Here is a 12,344-nt window from a genome sequence, read left to right as displayed (position 1 = left end):
ATTTTGCCTAATCATGTGTATCACTGAGTCAGAGTAAAGACTGTGGCACTTTCTTTCTTGTCAACCAGTCATTTGTTATTACTACTGCCTGTTTAAAAATCCTTTTTTATGGTAAGAACTCATGTGAATTTCTCTCTTGTTAAATTGCTAATCGTTACTTTTGATTTGAACAACAGGTCCTTAATCAGTGTTCTTCTGAATTTATGTGTGTGTTTGTGTGTTACCTGTCTCCCTCTAACTTGGGTAAGTCAGAGCAGGAGGAAGACTCCTCTAACCAGGCCAGAGTTGGTCTCCGAGACTCCGTCAGTGCCTGCTGGCCTTGCTCACCACTGCAAAGAATCAGCTGCCTCAGAATAGCTGGGTCATACGGGTTGATGTCAAACTTCAAGTGCACCTGTAAGCGTACAATTTCACATCTATACGTTAAAAAATCAAAACACAAGACCGATGACAGTCTCATTCATGGTTTGAAGCACTAACCTTCATCATTTTGGAGACATCCCAGATGCAGATCTTGCCCCTCTTGGTGGCAGCAGCAAGGAACTGCGGGCAGCTGCCGAAACCGTAGCAAGCAATCTTATCTGAACTGTCAGGGCCGTTGGGAAACTGAGCCGGGCTGGTCGCCAGTGTCACTGACAATGGGACATTCTGTGTATGTTCGCCCTTCACAAATGGACAATTGGGAGAATGCCGCTCATGCTCAGACCTGGGAAATGATGGTGAAATATTAGCAATTATACGTATATATTCGTATTTAACTAAGTTTAAAGTTAAAACTGTCAAGATAAATAATAAAAAAATAAAAAAATAATAATAGCTAAATGTTTTGTCATTAGGGAAACATCAGAGTCAGCCTGTAATATGTGGCGTTGTGATTAGCACAGTAGTGATAGGGGCGGGGCCTACTGTATACAATAAAAAATAATAATTTGAACCATTATTTGAATAGACTAATATTGAATGCAAAACAATGATAATAATAAGGCATATTTATAAATAGCACTAATTTAATATAGAACACATATAGTAGGTAGGGTGTCCCCACTTAATCTCTACATCAGTTTGGGGGTCCTTAGAATGAAAAACATTGAAGACCCCTGATTTAAATACCATGCTGTAGCTCTGCAGCTAAATCAGTAGATGCATAATTGACTATCTCCACTCACCAAGGTTCATCTGTAGGCTCCCAACAGACAAGACATACACTGCAGGTGAAACACATGGCTCTATCATCTCCTGTGGAGGCAGGCTATGGAAAAAAGGAGGAGGAGGACAGTTATCACACCTTCATTTCTGAGGTTGTGTGTAAACTATAGAAAAAAAACATACCAGCACTTATTTCATTCAAGAATTCCAGATTCAAGATCCAAGAATCATTTATTGTCATTATGTATATACATCACAAAATTCTGTGTGGTAGCTCCTGGCTAAAGGAGTGCAAATATATATACAAATAAGTAACTGTTGTTGTCTATATTAGCATGGCACCAAACAGTGGTGTTTCTCTTAGAGGCCAAGGGAAGTCATGCTCCCTCTTTTTTGCTGACATTAAATAAAAACACTCTTCTTAACAGTCTCATCTCTTCTTTATTTCTCTTCTCTAATCGAGGATTTTACGATGTGTAAAAGAGCACCCCTCTAAATGTTACGAGACCAAATACTGTATTACACATCAGGCACAGTTGGCATCCCTTGGTGGGAATAAAAAGAACGATTAACCAATCAGGTGCCTCTGCTGTCATGACACTTCTCACCTGTCAAGAGGACAATGCATGTGTGAGTGAGGGAGGGCAAGAGAAAGGACATGTGTCGGTGTTCTAACTGTCTTGTGTAAGTCCCAGTAAAAGGAAACTGGGCGCTCTAATAGCTAGCTCATTCCATGACATGAAATAACAACATTCATGCTCTTTCAGAACCTACCTGATGGTAAAACCCTGCTTGGGCCATTGGATCAGGCTGAGCCCACCTGTACCCAGCATGTGGCCATGACGTAAAGGTTTCTCTCCTGTTGGCCTCACTATACATCAAGGATCTGCAGAGAAAAACAGGCGCAATATTTTCTATGCTGGTTTTGTTTTGTTGTTAACAAACAAAGTCATTGTACAATAATCATCACAGAATGCACCCTTTAGGAAAACTGATCAACTAGCTCATTGCAACGACTGTGTTAACCTAGCATAACGGTCATGGTTTGCCACAAACAAAAAGAAATTAATAATCTGTGTGTGTCCATGACGGTTATTTAAATCTTTGTTTAACCAATTTAATATGTCAAATTCAGGCCAGTTCCGACTAAAAACTGCTTTACATACAAAAGACTGCACAGGGCCTAACAATGTCCAGTGTTTTTTTAGGAGCACATTAGCACAGAGTTAGAAAGTGACTGTTCTTACCTATCTACAGAGCGCCCGGGGCCCACCCCAAGCTCAGGCCTGGCGCTTGACAAGAGGTAGGAGAGCCTGTCCATGATGGATGAGGCCACGGACAAGGCAGCTACGTTCTGGTTGATCTTCTTCAGCTCGCTGACGATGGCACTGGCCACCAGCTTCAGCACATGGTGGGGAAGGTGGAAGGTCACTGTTGCCCACTGAAAAAGGCAAAGAAGCAGCAAGGGAGGAGGATATGAGCACAGTAAAAGACGCAGTGATGCAAAAAGGTACTATATTTACCAGTGAGATGCAGTGGAGTGGAAGCAGAAAGTAGCAGAGCCTTGACATCATATTCAGGGATAATATCCATAGATCTGAATGAAACGCTTCCAGTGCAAATGCATCGCACACAATAGTTAAGGAGGGTAATTCCCAAATTACATGACACGTCCATGCCATATCTCCTCCAAAAAGCAGGCACGAAAATAGAAGTGAATTTTTGGCTACACTGGCCATTAATTAGTCCTTTCTTTCAAACCAAGAAACACAAAATTTACGATTTTGTCGTTTGTCACTTTAAGTTCTGAGAAAATGGATTAGACATAACTCATAACTACAATTAATTGTTTAGTTTGTTTTACTGAAAAAAAAAGGTTGGACTTCAAAAATCTCAAAAGTAGTGCTTTCAAACAACTGCATCACATTCTTTAATGTATTTTCAAGAAAAATTAACTTCAAATGTTGAAATTAAATTTAAGAATAGTGCAACTTACATATCCCCATTTGACATGTGTTTTTTTTTTTAACTGAAAAAGTGCACACAAAAGAAAAAAATCCTACACATCAAATTATATGAAAAAGACAAGATGTGAAAGTTACTTGCTTTGGAGAAACAGTGAATACCAATAAAGTAAATGGATGTGGCTTGGGTGGCCCTTTTGTACACGGGGTCTCTCTTCTTGATTAACCATAGTATTCAATAAAGAGGAAATGAAACGTACGTGTGTTGGTCCTTGAACTCCAAACTATATCTCAAATAACACCTTTGCCAACGTCAAATATTAAGAAGTTGCGAAAATCAAACGTTTAAGAAGTTTATTTTTTGTCATCTCCACCTGGCTTGCCTGCTAGGGCGTCGCCATTTTGAAGTGACGTCATTGAACATGTCATGGGGTTGGTAGGATTCTTCAGCTGATGAAGAGAGTGAAGCATTTCTGATGAAAGATGAAGCTGCGCTCCCCTGCTCACTGCACCCCCAGTATGAGAACCACTGCCTTAGCGTGTCGTTCCATGACAGGCGCAATCAGCCGACATAAATTATCTACGAATAGGCCACTCACTCCATCGTAGAAACTCCCAACCGTACTGGACTCCCTGTCCTATTCCCATTTTAACCCCTGGAACAGGTTGAATGAAAATGTTGTTCTTAAGTACTGCCTGACTGTTGCTTTTAGCCTCGGTTCATCCCAAAGGTCTTTGGGTCATGTTCTCCTACTGATTTGGTTGCGTTTAATCCTTCACCTTTCTCCTCTGAGTAGCATCAGTGTTTACAGTTCAGTGTCCAGTTCATGTGTTGCAAACTTATCAGAACAGGACTCGGCATTTTATAAGTCAGTTATTTTTGTCCAAACAACATCTTTCCCTGGATAGTGGGGACTATTGTCCGGTCTTCTACTAGCAAGCACCTACTGTGTGTGTATCCCTCTGTAAAGGTTCCTTTTGTTGTATATACAGTGAAAATGTTTTTCATAAATTTTGTAAATTGGAGTGTGAATATGTTCATGATTTATCTTATCTTATATTTCTTATATATATATACAAATCCCTTGTACATACAAATATGCCTGACAATAAAGTCTTTTCTGAATCTGTCCCTTACTTTTGCAAGGTTTTATAGGTTGGATGTTACGGCACCAACCCTGGCACATTCAGTCCGAAATACATAAAACATAGTGAGACATGCAACATTTACCATAGTGAGACGAAACGAATGCTATGACAGAACTTAAGCTTGTGACTATAACCCATGCTCTCTGATTAGCATGAGTGTCACCAGATCATCCCGTTTGCTACTAAAGTAAGGAAGAGGTGAGCTTGTTTTGAATGACAACTAGTGCTATGCCAGCACACTATATAGAATGAGGGTCTCGGACCCTCCTGGCTTAGATGCAACTGGTGGCAGGCTGTTAGGGCTGGTGTGATGCAATTTGAGCTTCTAATGAGTGAGACTCTCACTCATGCTCATTAGAGAACCAAGGTCATAGTCATAACCTTAAGTTCCCTTTCATAGCATGTTTTTACTAGACACTTGGAATTTGAATACGACTTCTGGTGCTACTTGGACCCTTCATCAGTGAAAAACCCAAGGTCATAGGGTGTTTCGGGTCTTTAATCGTCATACAGCCTCAGCCAGGTGACCCAGCTGGAGATGATCAGTCCCCAGGCTTGATTCTCATGGCTCTTTTCAATTGCAGTCCTTTCACTCCAAGGAGTTTGAGGGTTTGCTGAAGTGAATGGCCAGCAAAGCCTCAGCTCACAGCTGGCTCACAGCAGCTCTCCAGCCATTATTCCAGTACTCTGTTCTGAGCTCTGCATACTTGGCACTCTTACACTTACAGGCCTCTCTTTGCAGGAAATAGTCAAAGTAATTATTCTGAATGACCCTGAATATGTGATGAATGTTGTGTTTTCCTTGACAGGCTCATCACATGCCTCACATCTGAAGACATTTTTCATGTGTCACTTTCATGCCCAAAACAAAGGCAATTTGTCACTATTGTAAAGCTCATATTAGTACAAGCAGTAGACCTCTCTTGATACAGATGTCACAAATACACAAAAACCCCTTTTGAAAAGTTGCCAGACTCACCTTGGCCACTTTGTGATTGGCTGCCGTCTCATGTGAGGTATTCTTCAGGCCTTCTTTAAGCTGAGTGATGAAGAGTTCATAGCCCTCTGTGTTGGACACATCAATCTTTTCCTGACAGGCTGACAACATCTGCTGAGCCTTAACACAAATACACAAAGACATGTTTAAATATAACAGCTACAAATTCCAGGTTGGTGGCATTTCTACGTAATCATGGCAGAAAGTTTCCAGCTTTGTTTCTCAAAACAGACAGGTTTCATTAAATCATAATGAATTCAGTGGTTGATAAAATGCATAATATGGTTTACCTCTACATGTTGGTGCATGACAAGGTGAAAATTCCAATGATTTGAATGGTAAGTGTGAGAAGTGGTTTTCTGGCATGGGGACATTCACTGCTGCCAAGTTAGGAAGTGGGTCTTTATTTGGGACTCATGATTTAACAAGTTGTTAAGGCTTTTTATGCATGGTAATGTGACTTGAGTCATACATCCCAGGTTTGCAGATAAAACAATTAACTCACCTTTTCTTTTATTAAATCATGTCACACATATGTGGCAGAAGGAAACCTATTACAGTAAAACAGATCTGTCCAGTAGAATGCAGAAATGTTTGGCTAAAATATCCGGTAGTAACTGTGGCCTCTTGCTATTAAAACTGTCTTTCACATTATTTTTAACAAGCAGTAAAAGAAAGTCTGAAGCAATCTAAAACAATGTCGGCACTGTAAACAATTAGACATTTGTTAAATGTATGAGGTGTAAAACAAATCCACTTTTAAAAGTGGGGCCATAATAATAATTAAAAAAACTGCACAGAAAAGAAAAATCAAGGAAAATATATATTAAAGACACTTGAAAGCTCTAACAAAAGACACAAACTGTTGTGTGTCTTTATTTTTACTGGACAGCTCATTGCCTTGAACAAAGTCAATAGAGGAGCTGATTTATGGGTAGACAGGAGAAAGTACTCAACTCCAGAGCTTCCAAATATCTGCAGATTTCACAGCAAGACATTTGAACAGACTAACCAGGTGCATGTCTCAAAATTAGTTAGAACCCATAGGCGCGCCCACTTGGAGAACAGCAATAGAGGCGAATGGGGTAATGTTGCTTTATTTTGATCTGATCATTCTAAGGACAGTGTACTCAGTAGAGTAAAGTCAAACATATTGCTCCACACTGAATGGTGGTAACAGCAAAGATTGTTTTCTTTATATAATCAACAAATGGTAGGATGATTCATGTGTGTCCTCACTGACCCTCAAAATGTGTTGTTTGTATGTTTCTTGAAGCATATAATTAACTTTGAAATTAATGTTTTCTTATAGCCTCTGATAGCCTCCTCTGGCTTTGTAGGCATCCATTAACTTAATTTTCAGATCCCCAGTCAGTTACTCAAAAGAGCCCGTGCTTGTTGCGTGGGGTGAAAGTCACTGGTTTGAGTCCTACAGAATTCACAATATCAACTCCATTTCCCAGAGACATGGTTTTGGTTCATGGCAAACCTGAAACAGATAAGTCCAAAAGATTGGGCTTGGATGAGGGCTGATTTAAGGTATTTAAAAAATGCTTGGAACGGCCCGAATAACGATCTCCCAACAACAACAGGGACATCCCTACTTTCTTTAAAGTAGACTTAAAGTATGACTATATAGCTTGGAAGGAAGCCTGAAGTTCCCCACCCAAGGGCATTATGCTGAGACTGATAAAAGAGAAGGAGCAGCATAGTCATGCGTGTCATTTGAGTGCCGTTGAAACCATTTCAGGTTGGTGGAGGCCAGGTCACGTGATGCAGCATAAATTGCAATAGTGTGCAAAGCTAACATCTAGTCAAATAGTAGCTGTGTGGATGGATCTGAAATAAGGTTAGTTTTGATATCATTTAAACGGCTGAATTATATAAAAATGTATCCTCCACACGGCTGGGAAAATTAGCCAAAGATATTAAGCTATTAAACATGTTAATTTGTGCTGTGATGTTATAATGCATTTTAAGATGGGGGTCTGTTGGGATTGACTTGCTTTAGGGGGTCGGACTCAAGCAGTCATTTGAGAACCTATAGTATTTGGTACTTACAAACTGGCTTCATTATTTGAAGGTCTGGCCCCCTTGAGATCAAATCTGTACGTGACCCCTGAACTAACATGAGTTTGACACCCCTGGTCTAAACTAATAAACACATAACTACATAACACTAACCCTAACCCTACAATTAATATACTAGCAATAGGTGAAGAATCTAAGGATTTTGTCACAGTGCCCGAACTAAACGAACAGAAAAAAATGTTGCAGCATTTTGGCTTCTTGCACTCTACTGCAAACCTGTACTGCACACACAGGAGTGGAGGAAATCAGGCGAATTGAAGCATGATCTTTTGTCTTGCATTGCCAACAACTACTTGTTTATATAAGAATAAAACTATGTAAGGCACTTCCTGTATCTCTGTACTGTAAAGCAAGCTGTCCTATCTCACCTCTGTGACCGGTAGCTCCAGCTGAACCATATCCTCAGGTTTGGTCACTGGAGGTTGGAGGGCTGTGTCCAGGAGCAAGATCCCATTCAGGTCCTTCCTGCATCCCACTGCATAGTCGTCCACAAAAAGCACCTTGTCGACGGCGGGAAAGTACTGACACCTGACACGACCGCCAGGTTTAGCTGGAGAGAACAAGAACAAAACACACAGTGTGTGGAGGTACGAAAGAGATTTTAAAAAGATCAAGAAATTTGTGACTTCTTTTGTGGAATGTCCTTTGAAGATGATAGTACAGTTATTCACCATGTATGGTCTGCCATCTTGTGTCAGACATTTGTCCTGACAATAAGGTTTGACTGGCCACATTTTTACAGCGTCAGCTTCTCTAGTGTTTGGATAACTGGACAGCTGCTATTTATCAAACCTAATGTAGTCAACTTACTGCTGAATCCAAACATATTTATTTTTCCACATTACACATTCTGCTCTTCTCTATTACAGCAATGCAAACTTAAGTGTGTAGTTTTTTCACATCTTTTACATATTGCCTTAAGATTTCAATGTTACAAGAGAAGTTTGTTTACTGTCTTCAGAATAATATAACATGAAATGTGTTTATTAATATATTGTAATTTACAAAATGACACGTTTACACAGTAAGCTTCATGTTTCACTTAATTGCCTGGACTACAACTAACTGAGCCAGCTCTCTGAATTAAGCATAAAGCATAGCGTAAAATGCAGTTTAAAAATCCACTATTGACTTCTCTGTGCTCTTGTGATGATACTAAAAGCTACCATGAATAATATGAAATAATGAACAAAGCATCTTTCTGCATGTAATAGTTTTCATCCCCAAATACTGTTCTTTTGAAATGCAGAAAGATGTTACTTACTTCTAACTCAAAACTTCACATGATTAGCCAATAATACTGCAAAAATAACTTTGGCATCCTCATTGGTTGTTATGGCCCAGAGAATTACAGTGCTTGTCACAATCAGTATGTTTACATGCACATGAAAAACATTGTTTTGCCTTAATCTGACTCCAACTGGACAACTTAAGTGTAACACCGACTAATATTGGACTTTTCTTTATCCGACTAAGTGTGATTGGAAATCGATTTTCACCGGTATGTATACGGTAATCACAGCTGAAGTAGACAACGCGTGTGGGCTGGCGTATGACTCCAGAACAAATATATCTAAGACAGCTGAAGAAAAAGATAAATAGAGGCGGCAGAAGAACCACCTGGGGGAAGGAATAGCACGCACATCATGTACGAGATTAAAAAGTTGTAATATTATCAGTCTTGATGTTGTTTGAAATGCTGGTCTGCCGCATGAACGACTCCAGTTGTTTATTATATGATGTAATAGGTCAACCCGAAAGAGGAGCATATTAACCTGCTGAAAAAACACATATCACCACCTGGTGTGGAGGAGGGGGAGGACATGTTCCTGTAAGTTATTCAATTTTCTCTGTTGCATATAAAGTGGGTCAAGGACCACATTCACAAAGCGGAATTTTGAGATTGGCCGAATTTTTGTGCATAGCTCTCCAAAGCTGTGCATGTAAACGGAGTGAATGAAGTCATTTTTAACATATATACATGTCTCCATGATGGACGGATGTGTTGTAATATCGCTGCATCTGCAATGTTTCTTAAATTCTATATGCGGGCTCAAAGAGTTAAAGGGAATGTATACTTCAGAGTTTTTCAATGTGTGACAGCCAAATCAATGAGCATTTAAAGGTGCACATTCTGTCCTTGATTTCAAAGGAACACAAACTACACAACCTGGCCAGTACCTCTAACTTTGTAACAGAAACATAAGAATGAGATAACAGTAGCATATAACACTAATATGATATACAAGTGTGTATTTCATTTTTGTTCTTTTTTCATTGCATCTCAGTTTTTCTCCACTGGGTTGTTAAACTGAATGAAGCCCTAATTAACTCTAATAGTTACTCTGTTGATACAGCACAGTTAGAAGAACTACTCCAGAGGGGCCTGAGTCTATCATATCAATCTGGCCTCAAACCTACACACAGTTTCATCTTTTGAGTGATTTTGCACATTAACTTGGTGCAAAAGAAATGCACAGAAGACAACATACAGTTCTGACTCCGGATGGTGCCCTGCTCCCTTTATCTTGCTCTATCAGTCAAAATCACATTTATCTGTTTTATATGAAACTAATGCCAATAAGCATGTGGTTGGTATACTATACCCTTCAGCAAATTAAGATGTAAAAAAATGGTACAAAATTAGAGGGAGGAAAACTCATTTTTAACAGGAAAAAACTATGAGCAGAACTCAGTTCACATGGAGGGACTCATCTGCCTAAGACCAGCCAGGTAGACACAGAAAATAGAGAGAAAACAACAGCTGGAGAAACAAGATAAACATACATCTGTCATACATACATACATCTGGCTAAAGCAAACATGTAGATTCTGATGATGACACAGAAGATAAACTCTGTGACATATTGTGTGATGGTGTGAACAGTTATTAAGGAACTGATCGAACAGACAGCAGTGCTCCCATATGACTGGAGGACTGGAAAGTTAAGCCACTGAAACGCAGCTAGCTGGCTTAGTGGTTATAGCCGCAATTCCAATCAGACAACTAAACTATCTGTAGTCAGGTGGCCGCTTTGGAGGAATGGTAATTTCGTTCTTCAAGTCTTCAAGCTACGAAATACTCTTCCAACCTTATATCGTGACTGACAACCGGAATAAGTGAAACTGACAGGGAAGGTTGCCCGGCTAACTAGCACTGTCCACTCGCTAGCCATTAGCTGGCTGGGTATATCATGTCCCTGTGGTAAACAATGACAAACATTGACGTTTAAAAATTACCATTGCATTTCACAACAAACACGTCAACGTCTGAAGATGATAACTTCGCGTTTACACAAGCAGACTGTGTTAAACAAATGTCTGCTGAAAAAAAAAATCTGACTAGGCCCAAAGATCACTGCTAGGAAGAGCTAATGTTAGCGAGCTGGGGTTACAACTCCGCCTGTGTCGTGTTTGGAGTCTGTTGACAATCAGTGGCTGACTTGTCAAAACTGAAACTGTTGGTGTCAGGGTTTGACGGAGGACTCCGTACTTACTGTGTAACGCAGAAGCCTGGAGAATGGACCCCGAAGTGCCGTCAATTACTTTGATATTGCCGCGGCTGGTAACGGCCAAGATAGCATTGAGGGCCGGGTGGTAGGAGAGGCTTCGCAGGCCCTCCTCGTCGCAACGCAGGCAACCGTCTCTCAGTACAATCCAGTCTGAGGAGGTGGACGAGCCGGAGCCCGGCGAGGCCGCGGCCGCCATCTTTCCTTATTTCTCCCCTTCCCTTCCCTTCTGGGCTTTGTAAGGGTCCGATGACACGCGTAATACTGCTAAATCTACAAGACTAACTCAGAGCGAAGGCTGCTCTGCCACTGCAGACTCCTTCTGCGGCTTCTTCTCCTCCGCCCGTTACCGCAGCAGTGGCTATTCACCATCAGCGCTGAGGAACTCCAGGCTGGCTGGGCTTTCTGTCAGTACGCGATAGGTAAACGGAGCAAGCGTAGCTCTCCGCTTCTTCTCGCGACATCATTATGCGCAGACGAGAACACCGAATGGTCAGAATAATGGAAACATCAAAATAACTATGTTGCACTAAATATACTTCCGATACCCCCGTGCAGTGTGTCCAGCAGTTTCAATACAACCTTCTGCATCGAGAATTCATTAATTTCAGATAACTTCACACAGTGAAGTTTAGTATTATTTGAAAAATATACTCCCTTTCGATCTTTCAATGTCTGTTCTTTTTTCCATTGATTAGTACCACTCACGGACGAACTTCTGTGGCAATAGAAATTAAAAGAAAGATTTACTTAATCATTATGTAGTCATGTAACTGAAAAATATAATAATATACGCCTAAGAAAGTATGAAAATAAACAAGTGATTTCTATAGGATTTTTAAATAATCTTTCCTGAGTTTTAATAATGGGCTCGAAAGGAGTGGCAATTCAATTTCTATTTTTGATTTCCATCCTCTGCAATTATAGGCTGTGTTTAATACTTTTTTTAAATGGATAAATTTCTTAAAAATTTTTAAAATGTCAGACAATAGAGAAATGTCCTTAGATTTCGTGGTTAATCTAACCCAAGGATACAAGGAAAGACAGAGAAGCCAAAGATCCTAAATTCTGAGAAGCTGTGCCAAAGTTTGACATTTTTGGTGGTTAAATTTCATGCAGTCAATGTCAAGTCAAATCTCCTTCCTTCCTTATAGACAGATAGACAGTTGTTGTGGTATATCGGCATCACAAGGATGCAGCTCCAAAAAAATAAAGTTATTACTTACTTACTTTTTAGGAAAACATGAAGAACACAAGGTGTTGACCTGAGGGGTATTGCCCAAAACCAGGATAAGGGATTAAGGCAGGATATGTAACACATATTTTTATTAGCACCACATCACTGACTTTATATTCATTTGGACTCTATAAGCAGGGGATCTCCACGACATTGACGGGGTAGCTCAAGCATTCTGAAGTCCAGTGACAGCATCTCCTCATTTGCAGAGGTACACTCCACAGCTGCAGATGTGCCTTCCTCTTGCCATA

The 12,344-nt window shown here is 40.2% G+C and overlaps 1 protein-coding gene across 8 annotated transcripts in view; it reads right to left on the bottom strand.

Annotated features, from left to right (window-relative positions):
- birc6 (baculoviral IAP repeat containing 6) overlaps nucleotides 1-11,285 on the bottom strand; it is an 84,881-nt gene extending 73,596 nt beyond the window's left edge. For all 8 annotated transcript variants that reach the window (XM_047603704.1, XM_047603708.1, XM_047603710.1 and 5 more), the window contains exons 1-8: nucleotides 10,845-11,285; nucleotides 7,716-7,897; nucleotides 5,239-5,376; nucleotides 2,394-2,587; nucleotides 1,921-2,032; nucleotides 1,167-1,249; nucleotides 481-706; nucleotides 225-394 (exon numbers count right to left, since the gene is read on the bottom strand). In XM_047603704.1, the coding sequence (XP_047459660.1) occupies nucleotides 225-394; nucleotides 481-706; nucleotides 1,167-1,249; nucleotides 1,921-2,032; nucleotides 2,394-2,587; nucleotides 5,239-5,376; nucleotides 7,716-7,897; nucleotides 10,845-11,055 (1,316 nt within the window). In that variant the 5' untranslated portion in view covers nucleotides 11,056-11,285. The remainder of the gene's footprint in view (nucleotides 1-224; nucleotides 395-480; nucleotides 707-1,166; nucleotides 1,250-1,920; nucleotides 2,033-2,393; nucleotides 2,588-5,238; nucleotides 5,377-7,715; nucleotides 7,898-10,844) is intronic.
- Nucleotides 11,286-12,344: the final 1,059 nt, after the last annotated feature.

Source organism: Mugil cephalus, chromosome 13 (genome assembly GCF_022458985.1).
Source record: "Mugil cephalus isolate CIBA_MC_2020 chromosome 13, CIBA_Mcephalus_1.1, whole genome shotgun sequence".
In the NCBI taxonomy this organism is placed as follows: domain Eukaryota; kingdom Metazoa; phylum Chordata; class Actinopteri; order Mugiliformes; family Mugilidae; genus Mugil; species Mugil cephalus.
The sequence above is the reverse complement of the archived record's forward strand: the minus strand, read 5'-3'. Positions and strand labels throughout refer to the sequence as shown.